This window comes from Poecilia reticulata, chromosome 12 (assembly GCF_904066995.2).
Source record: "Poecilia reticulata chromosome 12, P_reticulata-male-v2, whole genome shotgun sequence".
NCBI classification, from domain to species: Eukaryota; Metazoa; Chordata; class Actinopteri; order Cyprinodontiformes; family Poeciliidae; genus Poecilia; species Poecilia reticulata.
Genome location: NC_088841.1, coordinates 21871781 through 21890696, shown reverse-complemented (window position 1 = coordinate 21890696; position 18916 = coordinate 21871781). Strand labels below are relative to the sequence as shown.

General features: G+C 40.0%; 1 protein-coding gene across 12 annotated transcripts in view; it reads right to left on the bottom strand.

The window, feature by feature from the left end:
• Positions 1 to 18544, bottom strand: part of vav2 (vav 2 guanine nucleotide exchange factor) — a 195262-nt gene extending 176718 nt beyond the window's left edge. For 7 of the 12 annotated variants that reach the window (XM_081613751.1, XM_081613754.1, XM_081613759.1 and 4 more), the window contains exon 1: positions 17322 to 18544. In XM_081613751.1, coding sequence (XP_081469877.1) covers positions 17322 to 17525 — 204 coding nt within the window. In that variant the 5' untranslated portion in view covers positions 17526 to 18544. The remainder of the gene's footprint in view (positions 1 to 17321) is intronic. The other 5 variants (XM_081613757.1, XM_081613758.1, XM_081613761.1 and 2 more) reach the window with 2 other exon arrangements.
• Between the last annotated feature and the right edge of the window lie 372 nt (positions 18545 to 18916).

Below are 18916 nucleotides of genomic sequence, written 5' to 3'. Positions count from 1 at the left end.
GCTGGAACAAAAACAACTCAGAGAAAGGAGGTGTGGGTGGAGGTGAATGAAGGAGAGGAGCTGCACACATGGGAAAGATGAATGTCACCAAGCAGAGCAGTTCATCATCTCAGAAACCTATCTGAGGGCTGCGGTCAGGCAAAATGTCATCCCCAACTCCCCTCCTATATTCAACTGTCAAGGTCAGAAGACGTTGGAGGAATGAGGGATGCAGAGGCATGAAGGAGCACCGCCGCGAGCGAAGAGGCAGCAGGACAAACTCAACCTGCGCTCAGCCCTCAGCTAACGGTTAGCTAGGAGAGCGGAGAAACAAAACAACAGAAAAACTCACATACCAGGATGTACTCGCTAGCAGTGGATGTGGTTTTATCAGTGAAAGTGGAGGAATGTAAAAACAGTCAAATGCCGTCGTTGAGCTAATCAGTATACTGAAACACATGAAGGATCCGGTTTTACTTTGGGATCCTTCCCACAGTAGAGAAGATTATCTATAGAGAATATTTGTGCGACTGAATTGAAATAAAGTGCCTCAAGAGGACTGCACTGAATTAAATCGGTTAATAATTGAGTGGGTTTGTGCCAGTGAGTGTGGATATACTGGACTTTTAATACTTTGCCAAAGTGACGTATCTTGTTTGGTTAATTCAAAACAGATTTTAAACGTCACGAGCAGACATTTATTGGTTTAAAAATGAGGGATTGCAAACTAAAGCAAGACATTTTTTTTAAACATTAAAGCAAACAGACATGATGACCTAATTCCTCACTTTACAGTGAGCAACTTGCTTCCTTGTCTTATTGTTCTACGGGCAAGAACATAATAAAGTAATGAGGAAGTGATAGAAATATAACATGGACTTTAATCCAAGGTCATCCAACTCTTTTCCCGTAACTCGCTACCCTCTTCATTTAGAAGAGATATTAAACTAGTTTACTGCGCTGTAAAATATGTGTTAGGACTGCATGTAACTGTAAAATGTGTCTGATTGTTAATCAGAAAGTAAAACACAAGGTTATTTGGCTGTTAGCAAATGTTAAACGCCCAGAGATGGCTGAGTTTACTGACACCTCTGTGGAAAAATGCTTTGGTAGTAACATATTCTTACATTTCTTGAAAATCTAACACAACCATTAATTTGTGTGCATTTATTTATAACTGTTTTTAACTAAATCTGCAGCGGTCAACATTTTGTGCCACTGCTATTCGGCCCAGAGCATCAAAAATCCTGCCAAAAAGACGTAAATTATGGCAATCTAGAATTATTCAACTAGCATCAATTCTTTTATCTTTAAATTTTTACCTTATTAATGAGGTAATCTCGCTAAGAGAAGTCTCAAACTTTATAGTTAATCTAATCCAATACAACAGTTAGCAAAACAGCACAAAACATATTCAAATCTGTCTGGGAATGTTATTTGCCCAGAATGAGTTGGGGAAGTTGTGATAAAATCATGATGAAATTACAATATGTAATTAAAAAAAAACATTTGTTTACACGTTAGCTTCAGCCTCAATGACCACAATAAAGACCAATTTGCCACCATGTCTCCCCTAAAACTGCGGCTCTGATGAGTTATTTGCATGAGTTTGGGGAAATGCATCCTGTGCATCCAACCACGTTGTCTCTATGTGACAGATGGGCCGAGAAAACGGGGCCAAAAACGAGAGAAAACCGAAACAGACACAGTTGAATGAAAAGGCAAATATAAAAGTTGTGTAAAAGCAGAAGTCAGCCTGGTTCATCCTGCGGCTCTAATTTTGGCTGCAGCACCTGGTGCTGCACGCTCACGTGGGATCAGCAAGGCAGAGAGAGAGAAGAAAAAAAACACGTCTGCGTGACATAAGTCTCTTTATAAAATCAGGAGGATATGAGAGCATAGTTTACATTGACTCTGAACTTATCAGAAGCACAGTTTCTTCTGATAAGAAAATGTGATCCACGTTCAAAAATAGATGTGAAACAACACTTATGAGGTGAAAACTGGTGAGAAAACACACCGTTGCAGAGTGAAAGCCTGCAGATGCACAAACTTAAACCTCTGGAAAGGAGGTAACAAGGAGTCGTAATGAAAATTTGGAAAGGAAAATAACACCTTCTCAGAGCAAGAAAATTACACACTTTGAACATCACAGAGAGCACTTCACGATAGAAACCCGCCCCTCGCCATTCTTCTCTGAAATCAGCCGAGTAACGATAAGAATGTGGCGCTCTGAGAGGGTTTGGTAGGAGAACAGCGGGGCGTCCCGACTCCAAGCGCTCAGTCCAGAGCCAAGCATTGTTGGACTCATCCGAGGAGAGGAGGGGTGCGCTCTGCGCCTTCTGTTCTCCGGCCAGATGTTTCTTGTTGGGAGAAAGGGAAGGAATTACACAACTCCTTCACTTACTCTACCTCCCTCTCTCTGTCTGTTTAATCCATGGAGGGCTTTAAGCTGAGCAGGAAGTGGTCCTTAGGAACGGTTAGGGAAAAACTTGGGTAAACAGTCAAAGTGAGTCTAAGCCAAACTGCATTTCACAAGCAGAGTCACTATTGTTGCTTAGGGAAAAACAAACAATAGTTTTTGCCCTCAGGGGAAGAATCTAAATCACCAGATACCTTCATCCTTTGAGGCATCTCAACCAGCAGCTGGAGCAACTCATACTGATTATTTCCACTTTGAGGTGTGACTATTAAGTCACACCTCACATTTGTCCCAAAACGCCCTGATGACACCTGAGATTTGCAACAAGTAATCCACAATTGTTGTCATGGATGATGTTTTTGGGGTTATACTTCAGGTTAGATTAGGAAAATGCACAAGAGTTTTCACAAAAGAGGTATTTTCTTAATCCACACTATCCACTTTTTCTTAAATAGAACTACTACTTTCCCTATTAAAGGTTATTTTCTGATATGAAAATGTACTTGTAAGGCTTAAACACTTAATTGTAGTGAATGCTGCCATTATTCACACCAACATTCTGTCTTTCCTGTCTGATCTTAAGTCGGTGATTACATTTTCATGAACTAATTACTGTACAAACAGATCCAGAACAACCAGGAAGTGAACAAGGAAGATTTTTATCAAATCTCATTCCAGTTTTATGATAAGGTTAGCAACACCTACAGAGACGGCTCACCTTTTTTTTTTTTTTTTTTAATTGGTCTGAGGACAGTTCTGATGAGAAGTAAAAAGAACACTCAGTAGAGTCGTCAGGAGAAATAACCATGTTCCTTAATTATATCACAATAATTGCTGGAGCTATCTTTAGCAGAAATTAATTGAAGTAATTTTTGTATGATTTCTGTCGGCCTCTCTCAGCTTACTGCGGAGTAGTTTTCTACCACTCTTTCTGGTATTTTGTTGGGATTTTAAGAAGCGGATCACAAAGTAGCACGCTTTACTAATATAAATCTGAAATGTGTGGCATGCATTTGCCTTGAGCCCCTGTGTAAATATTATATAGAACCACTTTTGACTGCAATTGCAGTTGCTGCTTTGGACATTTTCTGTTCTGCCGATTCTTTTTTACTGCCACATAAACTTTCAAGTCTTGACACGGAGTCTCCGTAAAATCTTGGGCTGGACTTTGACTGGGCCATTCAAACACAACAGTTGGCTTTTATCTAAAGCATTCGACTCCAGCTCTAGCTGTATGCTTTTATAAACCTCTCCACCCGTTTCCAGTAGCAGTAGTCATTTGCCATGTTGTTTAGCATTTATTGTGATAAATGTCTTATAAGAATTTTGATTCAGCCCAATAAATTCCAAATAATAATAATGATTCCAATAATAATTCCAAATGATGATGGCTAAGCAATGGGTCCGCATTGCTTAGCCATTTTCTCCACTGTGTTCAATGTCTGTATGTTGGGAAGTTTCTAGAGCAGAAATGATCCTTTAACTGAAAAATATGACAAACAATCCACTGAGTTCATTGGGAAAAATCAGTAGCAAGACCCGGAGCAGGTGCATCACATATTAACTACAAAATATATCGACAGTGCATTCTTTAAATTCCCCACACCGAGGCTTCTGTTACCCAACGGGTCCAAAGCTGAAACAAATAAACATTAAGGCAGCGGATAAGTGGATCCCAGGACCGACACGGTGTCTGTAAATGCAGCTTGTTGTCCCGGTTTTAGCACATCTTTGTCTGCTAATGGAGGATAAGTTGCTGAGAACCAGATGAGCTGTGCGCGTCACTTCGAGGGACATGCTCAATTTCACAAGAGAACGCCACTAAAAGCGTCTCCTCAATCAAATTCTCTTTCTGTTTTCTCTCTCAGTTCGTTTCCCCCCCGAGCCTCCGCCATTAATTCTAAATTGTTTAGCTTTCCTGCCTTCACACTCTGTTGCTTTCATTATGCTAACACCAAGCTGGCGTCTTTCCCCCTCAACCCCACTTTTCCTTCCCGTCTTCAGATGGGATTGAGGATGCTCACCTGCCTTTCTTTCAGCTGCCACTTATGAGAGATTGGTTTTTCGAAATGTCATCAATCAGGGGAGGACTGGACAGTGTGCCAACGTTAAAGAAAACCGAAGCAATCGTCGATATCATCCAGGGAGAGAAAAAAAACAGCCTTGCTTTCTTTTGCCTCTTGCAGTAAATCAAATGACTAAACTGAGGAATGTGATGATAAGTGGTTAAAGCAGCGCAGCTTTCAGTGCTTATTAAGGTTTGAGGATCTTGATGTCCAAAGAAAATACTAAACCACACAGAGTTTCTGCATACTTCACATGGTTCAAGCCATTTTACCGATTCTCAGTGGGAATTTTGACATTCCCAGCACCTTGCAACACCAAGAAATATCTTTATCTGAAATAATAAAACAGCCTATATGTTTAAGATGTGGATTTCACATCTTCATTCCTGCAGTTCTACATTGTATTGTGGCCAACAATAATTCACAATTCTTGCATTTGTTCTCAAAAAGGTAAGACGGCGGAAGACTTGTAATATTTACCAAGTAAAACTTTAGGTGGTAGCTGTTAGCGATGTGCTAATGGCTAATGAACGTAGTTTAAAACAGCTTTGAAATGCCATCATATGTTCTGAGTTTCAACTGGCTAAAAAAGGAAACTGTAATTTTATTGAGCTGTTTAGTGCAACTCCTCTCAGTCTCTCAGCACACAGATGGTTATGGCTCCATTCATGAATTATTAATGACTTTTCAGAGCAGTAAAGCTCATTATGGGAAGATTGTCACTTTTTTTTTGGCCGCTTTTTTAAATACATTTTTCCAACATTTACTTACAGCACATAAAAAAACATTCAACAGTGGGAGCTTTTTTTAAATCAATGTTGTGTTATGGCTCTGCCGCTTGAAAAGATTATTCTGAAGTTTATCGTTTCTAAAATGAATACAACTGAAGATATAGTGACGTTTTGCAGACGGTGTCGTTGTGAAGGGGTTTGCTTTGTCGCATCATCGAAATCAGATCCGAGTCATCTCTATTAAATGCTTCCCTGGCCTCCATTACTGACAATTAGCTCAATAATATGCAAAAATGATACATTAATACAAAAAAAGTCTGATGAGGTGGGTTTATTCTCGACAGGTTACAGCAGCTGTCCGTCACAGGATTTTTTTGTTTTAATTACTTTTCTAAAGCCCACACTAGCTTTACTGTGTTGCGTGTGTCCTTGAGGAAGATTCAGAAGTTGGAGGTGATGGAGAGGCGTTTTATCCCTGCACTGCATTCTGGGGTTTGCTTCTTTAAGCCTATAATCGCTCATCAAACTAATTTACTAGGTGAGAAATTGGATTAAATCTAATAACAAAACTCCCAGCCAGAAATTCATGCTGAGCAGTTTATTAGTGTTGAAAGAGTCTGATTAGTCAACGGGAAAAAAACATGAATTTTACGTGTTCTCCTAAATCAACAGCAAAGTAAAGGGGAGGGAAAAAAACGTTTTTATAGCGTTATGTCTGAATTGGTAACATATGCACCCACTAGGCCAGGAGGGGATTCAGGTGGTGAGACAACCTCAAGTTCAGATCAGTTCAAAATGAAAAACTAAAAAAAAAAACTAAAAATTTTGTTATCTGATTTAATAACTAAAAATCTCCTTATCACAGGTTAAGGTTTCTGTAGCACTGCAGCAAAATATGACATGTACAGTCTTCCTTATTTCTGCATTTAAGGGTTTGGTCAATCAGCACAGAGGGAAATGAATGGTGCTCCTGGATTAGCTACTTTGCAAATACCTTTCAAATATTTTACATTTGCTCTGCGAAGAAATCCGTGAATTTCTCAGAGTAATTTTCCAGTTAAAAAAATGAATCTGCTGTCTCCAAGTAGAAACGTTTCTCTACCGTGTAAATAGTCAACAAACCCCAACCTTATATATACCTGCATACATCTGAGGGAAGCTCATAAACTGTCAGAAAAGTATGCTGAAAATATTTTAGCAAAAAAATGAAGTCATATATCTTAAAATCTCAGGTAGTGCCAAAATTTGCTTGTGTACAATAAAATGCTGCTACATTTTAGGGCTAATTGTGCTCGTTTCCTACACATATCCAAAATAGTACAAAGCACAATGCTTAGAGGACTAACCAGAAAGCATCAAAACGGCAACTGGGAGAAGTTTAAATTAAAAGTCACAAAGCAGCGTCCCACAGATGGAGCGTGAGGAAATAAGCTCTTCCGCTCCCTCTAACCCACAACGCTGTTCCACTTTGTTTGCATGATTAACAAGGGAGATCAATAAGCACCGGCCCTTTACGGGACTGAGTGTAACATTGCAACCCTACCTTTGTGCCCTTCCAATCCCACAGCTAATTATGTGATATGATCAATACATGTCAGTAATGGGATATTGGTGCTTCTTGTGGCAGTTCAGTGGCAAAAAGCCCTGGGAAAAAAAAGTGTAGTGCTACAGTCCCTAATAAACACAGCTATTCTTAGGAGGCACCAGGCAGTGACGAGCGTGTTATCTGCTTCCGTTTGGAGAAGAGAGAGAAAAAAATATGAAACTGTTTATCTTTCCCAGTGTTTGTGAGTACGGAGAAGAAGAAGAAGAAGAAGAAGAGGGGGTTATGATTTGGATGCTGTGCCTCTCCCTCAGCCCAGATCGTTATCTGCTCCCGGTCAGCAGGAAACAGCCACAAGCAGTCTGCTACAACAACAACACCACCACAAACAAGACCAGCAAAGTCCCCATATCACAGGGTAAACGTTGTTCAAGACGGCGGTCAATAAAAGCAGAAAGGCAGCCAAGGCCAGGCAGAAATGGACTGCTGTAAAAAAATAAAATAAAATCACACGGCATACTTCAAACCGTTTTGATTTCCTATGATTGAGAAAGAACTACAGGAGGAAGATTCAGCCATCTGTCTCGCTCTGACAGGGGGAAGTACTGTGGCCTCTCCTCTCCCGTTTCTCCGCGGAGTGACGGTGCCCAGCGAAGCGTGGCTGGCACCGGAAGCATTCAGGCGCCATTCCGCTGCATGCCCATGCAAATGAACCCCCTCAACAGCCACTATGCAGATGGAGCCACTTTATAAATCAGACGGTGTCCATAAGGTTCGGTGATCCTCGGAGCTGGCTGCATGTCGCCAAGGAGGGTCAGTTTCCCCTCTAACTGGCACGTTCCCCACAGGTTCATAAGGTAACGGAATACATTAATGAGAATTATTTTTGATTTGATGAGCTCAATAACTGTGAAGAGTATTGGAAAACAAGAAATGGTACCAAATCTGAAAAGTTGTGTGCGTGTGTGTATTAGCCCCTTTTAATGTGATATCCATAAATAAACTATTATGCAACTAGTTGCCTTCAAAAGACATCTAATAAGTAGACGAGAGTCTACCTGTGTGGAGGTTCATCTCTATACGAATACAGATGTTCTGTCAGAGATAGTCCACAAATTCCACAAGTCTGACCTTTATGGAAGAAAGGCAAGAAAAAAAGCCAGTCTTATTTGTCCCAACGTATATTATATATTGCCATTTTAGATTTTATTCACTTTGTGTTTACAGTGAACCCCCACTAAGGTTCAGTATTCATTGAGTCGATGAAAACTGGAAGCATTTGAAAGAACATGCAGCTTGGGAAGTTAAAACAAAGCTACTTGACATACACCATTTATTTTTCTTGGTGCTGATTGGCTGTACCTCTAAAAGCAGAGATATGGAAGATTGTAGCTGAAAATGCAAGTTGATGCATTTTTAAGGCATTGTTAGAGTTTTAACTATTAAAAAAGGCAATTATGTGCATTTTTAGAGGTAGTCTAAACATTTGCAGATTTTAGCTAAACTCGGATGGTTGTGGTCCCTAAATCGCATGAACACCAGAGATCCACTGGTCGTTACTCCAATAAAATGCACTGAAGTTGGAGGTTTAGCTTTAATCTGCCTCAACATGACATCACTTGAATTATCCCTCTCAATCAAAGGATTAAGTCAGCTTGGAGTTCCCCGTATAAAACACATAAGCACTCACATCTCAGACAATAAGCCGTCCCCGAGGAACGCAAACAGAAGAAAGATGGACATTAATGTACCACAAGCTTTAGGTGGAGCAGAGTTTTTAAATGCGATTGATGAAATAAGTGGCTCTGGTTTTTCAGAACAGACTGGCTGACTCATGCACAGCCTGTCCAGCATTTTTACAATGTGCATCACGATGCAGAAACACCATCACCACTGTTAAACAGATCAAATGAGTAAGGAGGATATGTTCAAGTTATTAAGGTTAAAAAATAGAGAGGAAAAAGAAAGAAAATATGAATCACTGACCAAACGCTAAGCAAATTCTCTTTACATATGTGTTCTTCTGCAATGTTTGAGCCTCGTTAGCAGTAAAACACAGTTTTATGTTCCCAGATACCACCATCAAAGTTTCTACACTCCTTTAATTCTTCCAGTCAGCTTTCTACTCTTTGGGGACTTTTAGCCATTATTTCATTGGTGTGTGGAGAACTGAGTATAATCTCAAAGTCTGGCAGGATTATTTTTTGCTCGCTGGGGGGATAAAGAGGTCCTTATGTTTAATTAGAGCTGAAAAATATACTTAACTGTAAATCCTTTTGATTTTACAAAACAACTTCCTGCAGGAAGCTGGACTTCTTTATAATAAAATAATAATAATAATAATAATAACCTTTTTCAGTTTTGTTCAACACATTGAAGTTTGACTGAAAGAAAGCTTGAAAATGTATGAACACATTTGCAAGGTAACATATTAGACCTAATAAGCATTTTTTTTAGGAAAATTAAGCAGCACATTTCCAGGGTTAGACCAGTGCACATAGGTTTGCAGAATATTAATGACAACATGGAGCGATTTACCAGCTCTCCCAGCTTTCCTTTAACAAAATGATTTCATTTTCTGGTGTATTAGTTATCATCCGACATAAATTGAGTTTAATGATTAAAATATTGTCCAATTTTAGCAGCTAATAGAATTTAAAGATTACAGCATTTGACACTGAAATATTCCGATCCAATAATTCAAACTTTACTTCCAGTTTCATCTTTCACAAAACTGTAGGTGTGAGAACCCATTTGCACTTCATAAATACGGACAACAGCTACTTAACCGTTTTACCATTTGAGTCTCCACTAATGCTGTTCTGCATTCTTCCTGCAGAATGGGAACTTTTACAGCTTCGCATTGATTTATTCTTATCAGAGCATATGGTATAGCACCAGATGCTATCTTAATAATGAAAGTGATAAAGAAAAGAGACGCAACACTCCCTGCTCCACAAACATCTTAATCTAAAAGGAAATATTTTTCTCTTACACCTCAGAGTGCATCGCATGGCACATAAAAAATATATTACGCAGACAGATAATGAGAAGCATGGGGTAATTTTGTTTGTACATCTAATAAAAGCATTGAGCTGTTGAAATGTTAGCACCATGTTAAACAGGGTTGTCTTGTTTTGTAGCAAAATCTCACACTCCAAATGTTTTAGAGAACTTTAACCTTTAATTTGTGTCCATCTTTCAGCGACAAATTTTATATATATATATATATATATATATATATATATATATATATAAATAAAATAAAATAAATATCTATAACAGTGAAACAAAAGCTTATACTTTACCTTATAACATACACAAATGCCAATTACATCATGCTAATTATTAAGCACGGTAGAGGGTGTGTGATGCTTTCGTCTGTTTTTTCTTCAGACGCTCCAAAATGATTGACTACATGACATTATGAAATCTTTAAACTACCAAGACGTTTTAAATAAATCCTGACACACAAAGCGCAGCTGCAGCGTCGTATCACAGATACAGATGTACACTTTTCAGCATGTCCCTCCAGGCGTCCCTTTAGATATATTAACACTATTCAAATGTCTGATTTGTACGGCTGACGCGCAGATTAACTTTAAGAGGATGAGTCTCATCTGGATTAAATAAAATTGCACTAACTTAAAAAGAAGCGGTTGGACGCAGGGATGTAAAGCCCTCCTCTGCTCAGTGTTTTCCTCTTGTTTCTACGTTACAATGTGTGGTTTTAGGTCATGTTGACACAGAAGCACGTTTATATCAAAGCCACATCCTGACAATAGGCTTTCGCCCTAAATAAGTGAAACTGAACACTGACTTCTGCAGCTTGTCAGTGGTTGATGTGGTCCTTCCCAGACTCAATAATGGCATGCTATGTTTAATGGTTGCAGAAATAATCAGCGCATTTTACAACCATTGTTCTATATCAGATTTATGTTCCTGGCATTACATCCTATCACCGTATAAAGGCGACTCTGACTTGTAGCAGAGCATTAAAATAGTGACATTATAGACATAATAAAATGTTCGTCTCATTATCTGACCAATTTAAAAGGAGGACCTTAAAGGTGTGCCTTTATGCACATGACATCACTCACCACTCAGTTGGTTCTCTCAAGGTTCAAGCTTCAAACTGCCCATCAGGTGCTGCAGGCATCACTACATGACTTGTTATCCAGAAACTATAATCATGTCTCAGAAAACATCGATGTGTGCTCTCAGTTTCATTTTCTTCATACATATTGAGATTAATGTAAAACTTTAAGCGTGAAACCCTGGTCTTCAGAATTCCTGGTTAAATACAGAAGACAATTTATTCCATGATATTAAAAAAGCAGATCAGAAACATATAGTACTCACAGGCATGCAGAAAATGTTGCATTTGTGCCATTTTGTAATTTTACAGTTTCGTCAGCCGGATTTTCCTTTGCAAAAGGGAAAAAGTTAAGAGAGGGTTAAAGAGAGTTGCAGCACAGAGCTCAAACATGTGGTTAAAGCCCTACAGCCACATACGTCAATGATTTATGGCTGAATAATAAATTCCTGTAGCTTCTGTTGGTGTCAAACTGAGGCTCGTCTTACAATCTAAATCACAAACTCTGATATTAAGAAATGAAAAGCTTGATTTTTTTTTAACGCCAAACCTAAATTTGTTTGCCGTTTCATAATTGGAACAGCAACAAAGCTACTTTTATCTCCCGAAGAAATGGCTAGCTGAGGATGGAAAGTGTCACTGAAGCCACGAAAAACAGCAACAGAAACTCTCTTTCAAAGATTCCTGTGACCTTAAGAGCAGGATCACTTCATAAAAAGGTTAGACAACCCTGTGCTGGGACTCATTCCCTTATTGTCAATCCCATTAGCTTTCAGCTGCACTACCCCAGCTGTTCAAACCAGTGCGGATCTCTAATGAGCTCCATTAACAGTATTACCTGCTTCCGGTGAGCACTGGGGTCACGGGTCAACAGTAGACCCAACGCTGAGATTAAATTACCCCTAGGGGAGGCTGGGGGGCGGCTGGGCAATTTAGCCACTGCCATCCTCCGTTTTTCTCTAGTCGCAAACCAAAATGTGAGAACAAGCTGGATTTATTCTCCTGATATACTTTGTTCTGATCTCACTTCTTGCCCAGCGGAGATCAAATGTGGTTTTTCAGGGTTATAAATTCGACCTAGAGAGAATATTCAGAGTACGCTGCGATCAAAGGACTGATTAGGAGAGGATGAAATGGATTTAGTCTGAGATTTCAGTGTCGCTCTCTGGGATTTCCAGCTCATCTCGCTGAACGACGGCCATTAAAAGCCGCAGCGTGGCTTTTAATGGCCATGTTTGAGGTACATCCGCTCGTAACCTCAAACAGAATCCAGACAAGACGATAAATGAGTCTTATCAAGAAAACAAGGATAAAGAGATCAGCTTCAATTATCTACACAAAAACAGTCCAATATTATGGCAGGTGAGAAAACCCCCCCCCAAAAAACAGCCACTTTCACAACTTTGTGAGGGACAAGCAGCAGTGAGTTTTTGTTAGCCATTATTTTTATTCGTCATCAAGCAAACAGCAAATAGCCTACATTTGTGAATACATAACTTACATCCATTTTAATAGTTTGAACACAAAATATACTTTAACACAAATTCATGCAAAAGTAGAAACTGTCATAGCAGTTCTGCAGAAGCTAATATCTACAGCCTTACTTATTTCCTGGCATTGGTAGCCAACAAGCGGATGCTTAGCCAGACAATCTGCCTTGGTAGCAAACCTGCAGCAGGCTGTTTATTTTGCAGACGCACAATGGGGTTTTTATATCTTGTTGCGAAGTCGTGTTTTAGAACTGAATCAAAAGCTATAGATTTTTATCTTCTCATGCAGAGCCATGACTGTAGAGAACAGATTCGGATAACGGTGGTCGTTTACTTTCTTCTGTCGTCCTACACGACTAGCTCACAGGAACAAGTTTTGAGAATGTGGTCTGAAAAGGCTGAGTTTTTATAGATGGGCTGTGGGTTATTTTTTTAATTTTCTAAAATTTGATTTACTGCCTAAAAAAACAAAACAAATAAAACCGTATCCTATTTGCTATAATGATAAGAATTTCCTTTGAAAAGCCTGGTTTGCCAGGCGAGCGTGTAATGGTCGATTTCAAATCAGCTCTTGCTACTTGCTGTCATCAGCTAATCTGTCAGGTGGGAGCAAGACAAGAAAGAAAGAACCTGGATTGCAGTGATTGGAAGCAGCAGGCGCTGTGTGGGATCTGGAGCCCCGCGGAGAACTGGGAGGATTCAAGAGAGCTCGATTGGCTTGGCATGCAGCCACAACACAGGTACTGGAACATTTCTCACTCACGCATGCAATTCCAAACGTAACAAGCACACTGAAAACAAAAGCATGGTACTACATGCATATCTGCTTCAGTCATCCCAAAGGCATTCACAGTAACCTCGCTGACAGGGTCGGGGAAGAAAGAAAATATATATATATCAAAGAAAGAGAGGTGGAAAAAAAAAAAAAAACAATACAGCAAAACACAAAAAAGCTACAGAGAGCAAAGCCCTCTCTCGTCTCCCAGACACAGCTTGAGGGGCTGCACTATCGGCTCATACAATTTGAGCTGCTGAGAGTCTGCAAACACCAGTGCTCATTAGGTTTCTGTTTACAACCTTGAGGTGAAGATGAATAAACGATGAGAGCACAATGAAGGATTTATTGGGCTATATAAATGAGGGTCAGCTAAACTCCTGTCTGCACAGATAAAAACATAAAAACATCTTAATCTCCTCCCACTCCCTGCACACATTTGATAAGTAACTCTGCAGTCCTTCAGAATATAGATTTTAATAGAATTAATTGGACCACTGGTAATGCTTGTTGTTGTGCTTCTGCCTGACACGCAGGTTTCGCACTGGGAACCAGATCGTGTTTGTATACCAGCTCGGTCGTTTTCTGTTGCGTTTTTAACAAACCACAGATAGAAAGTGGGTCTTTTACAAATGTCTTATAAAATTTGTGAGAGAATTAAGCATTCCAGCCAACTACAGACACCTGCCAGCATTATTAATGTAAATGACTAACAAGAAATGGGAAAAGTTAAGGAAATTGTTTCAGTTTGTTAATGTTTAATCTCTGTGCATGTCCATAAGAGTCATAAAACTAGATAAGAAGTCTTTGCGCAAATACAGATAGACTGTGCTTTTAAATGTCTCAACTGGGAGGCGGTTTGCCAACATCGTCCCTCTCTTCATGTTGAAAATTGCCACTTAATTCATTTTTTTTCTTTAAACATTTGTTTGCATATTCCCCAAACTTGAATCAACTATGGAGAGCTACAAGCCTGACAAAACTTTCACAGAAGAAGCTATAAGCAAGACAGATGTCCCCTCTGCTTCACATCCTTCTCATTTGGTTAAGCCACTCAGGTTGTGTGCTTCCAAGTGTCAGAACACACACACACACACTCTCTGACCTTTTCCTTATCATAAATCACAAACTACCGTTCTCCTGCCAGGGTTTTGTTTAACCCAATTTGTCACTAAGGACACCTCTTCCACCCTCGCTGCAGATTTTCTCAGAAGGACCGGGAGGGCAATTAGTGGGTGGATCAAAGGATGCCATCCAGAGCTCTCCTTCGCCTTGTAATCATGGACGTCCATAGCTTCTGGAGCTGATAAGTGAGGACTACCGTTTGCCTCAGAGCACAGGCAGAAAAGTGCCACTTTTCCAACCTACAGCCCTGGATTCAGAGTGTATTCTCATCTGAAGTCACAAAAGATGCGAGACGTTCAATTAGTCTTTTGAATCCTTGACGTTTCAATCGTATAAATCAAAGTATCAAACTGTTACAGTTCTTGAACATTCATTATACTAAACCGAGTGACCGGAAATACACATTTTGGTTTTCTTTTTATTATGCAAAGGGGGGAGCGGGTGAACTCTGGTGCAACGCAGACATACTCATGTGACACATATTCACACATTGCTGTGACAGAAGCAGGTCAGCGAAGGTGTGCCGAGAATATTTGACAAACACGCCGTCAAACACCCGCCGCTCTCGAATGATGGCCGTTTCGACTCCCTCTGTAGCATAAGAACGGGAATAATTGCAACTATTTTCTCCAAGCTGGCAATTTTTAATTCAGAATTCCAGCCAACCCTCACAAAGATGACTCAACATTCAGCTGACCACTGGCACTCGCGTCAGATTGGGGAGTGAATGAAAGCAGAATGAAACATTTTCCACAGAGCACTTTTCACTCTACTGCTGCGGCCGTGTTAACTTCCTGAGGAACCAAATGCTTCCTCATATTGATGTTGGAAGCATAAACAAGATTAAGTGAATGGGAAGCTCTAGACAAACGGAGGCACGTCAATGTAATCATAAAACCACGTCGGCTCAAGTGTAATCTTAGTCTAATTATATATCAGGATGCCTGCTCTTCCCAAGTTCTCCTTTGCAGGGACATGTTTGCGTATTGTGGTCTAAGGTCACTCTACAGAATCATCCATAAAAAGCTTTACATCTTCATACAGACATCGTTCATGCATATGGCACATATAAGGTATAAAAAAAAAGTTTCCCCAAATGAAAATAATTCAAATGAATTAGAATTGAAAAGAATTGTCCTGTGTAGAAATAGAGATGAAGAGCATAGTGTCTTGAAAAATGTCTGCCTTCCCATGCATGAAGTTGTTGCAAAACCTGAGAGCTCCTTCAGTGACAGATTGCTGCATCTGAGGTGCAGAAAGTAGCTTTATCCCATATCCTCCCCTCCATCAGCATATACACTTTATAACCTTCCCAGCTCCCAATAAACTCAAACTCAATAAGTGTTTATATCTCTGCTGCTAGCAGTGCAATCTTTAAAAAAAATTTCTAGTAGTCTGTTGCTGCTATCAATGCAAAGATATTGTAACATTGTAATTTTGAAGTAAGCAGTATTGTTTCTTACTGTTATTTTTTCTGTTTACTGTTTTTCTGTTGCTACACCTAAATGTTCCCACAGTTGGACAAAAAAAAAGATACTTATATTCCTTATTATTAAAATTTACTGCTTATTAAATAGGCAAATTATAAAGCAACATTTTGACATTGTATTCAGGAAAAGCTTTTATTTCAGTAAAACTTTGCTACGGTTCCTCAGACTTATTGTAAACAAAAATAGAAATGAAGTAAAAAAAAAACACTTCTGCATTGGTATACTAATATACGAGTAAGAATAGAAGCTGTTATATTTATTTTCTTTATATAAAATGCTAAGCGGCCTTAAAATGCTTGCAAAATAATAAATCCTGTTTCTATTCCTCATAACTGCCTAAATAGGGTGGCAAAGCTGCAACCACTTCCACATCTCAGTGTAAATGATTAAACAAATAAAATCTGTTACTTCCTCTTTTTAAACAACATATCTTTTCCCACTTGCACAACTGGCTTGACTGATAAAGTTGAGTTAACATCCTTCGAAGCAGATGAGAAGATGCTGAAGTCGCAGCAAAACTGCAAGATCATTTCGCTGACGAGGCAACATTTCTGGCAGACAGGTGAACGGCGATGAAGCGCTCAGACCTCGGCAGGAGGTTTGCATGATTGCGTTTGTGATAAAACCGCCGCTGCAAACACAAAGCAAGGCCCACACCTACAGAGGTGATCTAGTGTTAGACCGCAGTTCTGCAACAACCGAGATGTGGGCTTGCTCTGACAGGAAGCCATCCAAAGCAAATGACAGATCACCTCAGTGGATGTTTGGCCAGGTGAGAATCAAAACCATCTGATATTTATTTTAAGCATTTATTGCTATTCAGCTTGATAATTACTGCTTAAAGCTAATGGAAACAAGCCAATATTATAGAAGAACAATAGTATATATATATATATATATATATATATATATATATATATATATATATAATTCATACAGAAATGTTGTGCTATGGACACACATTGCTTATTCACAAACTCCAAGTGGCTTCCATACACAAACCCAGAGAGGTATGTCAAATCCTTAAAAGACTATGGCTAAAGAAGCTAGGTGTTTGCACAGTGCTGTGTCCCAAAAACACTGAACAGCTTAGTGAAAGGAAACACTGTGGGTGAAAAAGCTCCAATTATCATTCATGCTTGTGCGTCTTTTTTTTGTACCAGACTTTTTCCTTCCACTAAAACTTTACAACAGGGAGATTAATACTGCACTCTCAACAGCCAGCTTCCTTATTAATGGCCTTTCATGAATGGTGTCACTGACAGCCTGCTGGATGACTGCCAACTCAGCATTCAATCAAATAATTGTGAATACCAGAACATGGCCACGATCTAACATTTGTGTTAAGGTTATTGCTGGATTACCTGCAATAATCAGCAAATGTAACTAAATTAAAGGCTTCAAACATATCACTATGTGTGTAAGGAACGAGTTTCACTTTTATTAACTTTCGGGTGATATTCTAATTTATGTAGATTTACCAGTGTATAGAGCAGTGCAATGTGTGTGTGTGTGTGTGTGTGTGTGTGCAATCAAGAACAGAGTCTGGGGCGTAAACCAAACCCCCTCATCGTCTCTTTGAAGTTTGTTTTGCACAGACTTACCTGTGACATCTGGGGCCTGAAATTGATCTCCTTCAGATCCACCGATCCGGGGGAGAGGTTATGCAACATCTGGCACAGGAGCACCCCGTCCCGCAGCGCCTGTGCCAAGTCGAACACGACCGCCGAGGGCCACACGACCCGGTGGTTCGGGGGCAGGACCTTGCAGTCTATCAACCACCGCCCGCATTGTCTCCACTCCTCCATCTCTGCTCCGGAGACTCTCCTGGCAAAACTGACCGAGCCCTGGAACTGCTTCACAGCCGGCGGAGAGCTGCGTTTCTCGGCACTCTGGTCGGCTTCCGTTGCGCTCTGGGTGTCTGGATCATTCACTGTTACTTCAGTAACGATGTGATGTCACAACTTTAGGTTAACAGCAGTAAGACGCTGAGCTCGTATCACTGCATGTCAGCTCTCCTGTGGTCCCAGCATGAAGGCTAAAGAGACAAAACAATTCAGGAGAATTTTCTTCTCTTCATTCTCAAAGTCAAAAAAAAAAAAGTTTATTTCAGAAAATCCAGTTCCCAAACAAAAAAAAGCGAACAGCTGGATGCAGCGGTTCGTCAGATAATCCAAACAGCAGAGAATGTGTGCGGTGTGAAGTCTCGTTTAATACTGAACAAAGCCCGGTGTCACTTACCGCATTTGCATTTTGCGTTTCGTCACAACTAAGCGTGCAGGGAGGGAGAAAAACACGCCAACTTTCAGTATTATTATTTTTTTTTTTAGCACAAAAATTAAATTACGCAGAGAAGTGAAGACACAGAGAGAGAGAGCAGGCAGATAACAGCAGCTCAGTCCACAGCCTACACGTCGCTCACAAGGAGCGGAAACATGTCCAGCGGGAACAAAAAACAGAGGAGCTCGTGTTTACATTCACCTCCTTTAAACGTCACGTTTCTGGTACTTTGTATCGAATCTAAGCGCACGCGCCAAAACACCGCGGTACAGATTTACAGCCGCTGTTCTCTTCCGCTCCCTTTCCTCACGCGCTTCTTCTCCCTCTCACTGGTTTCTTTTGCCAACGAGATGTTTCTGCGGTCCCAACTGCAACCCACTGCTCACATTTGACCCGCTGTACCCCGTTCCGGATACGTTCCAAACCCGGGAGATGAAGTGAGCTCGCAGCTTCCCGGTGGTATCTCCTACGAACTTACAACACGGACAGTGTGTCCCGACTTTCCCAAAGTGGATCCATACTCCATACACACACACACACAAAAACAGAGAGATGGGAGTTTCAGTGTTTTGGAAGTCGGAAAGTGAGAGTTTTCTATCGCCCCCTGATGGATAATGTGCAAACTGCAGGCGTTCAATTAAGATTTTGTGTGTTCTTCACCCTACACTGATTATAAATAAATGGTGAAGTGAAACATTATATAAGTACAAACTTAATTAACTATTTAGAAAACATTTATTTAACAGAAAAAAAACAAAGATATGCTGAATGGAGAAATCAAAGTAATAGTCCAGTTTCGGCCTGTACAACTCATTATTTGTAAAGCTTTTGGATTAACTTCAGCTTTTACTGCTTGGTAGGAGTCTATGCGCACGGACATCTTGTCTTTAAAAAGTTCTACCCGAACAGATTGGGAGGT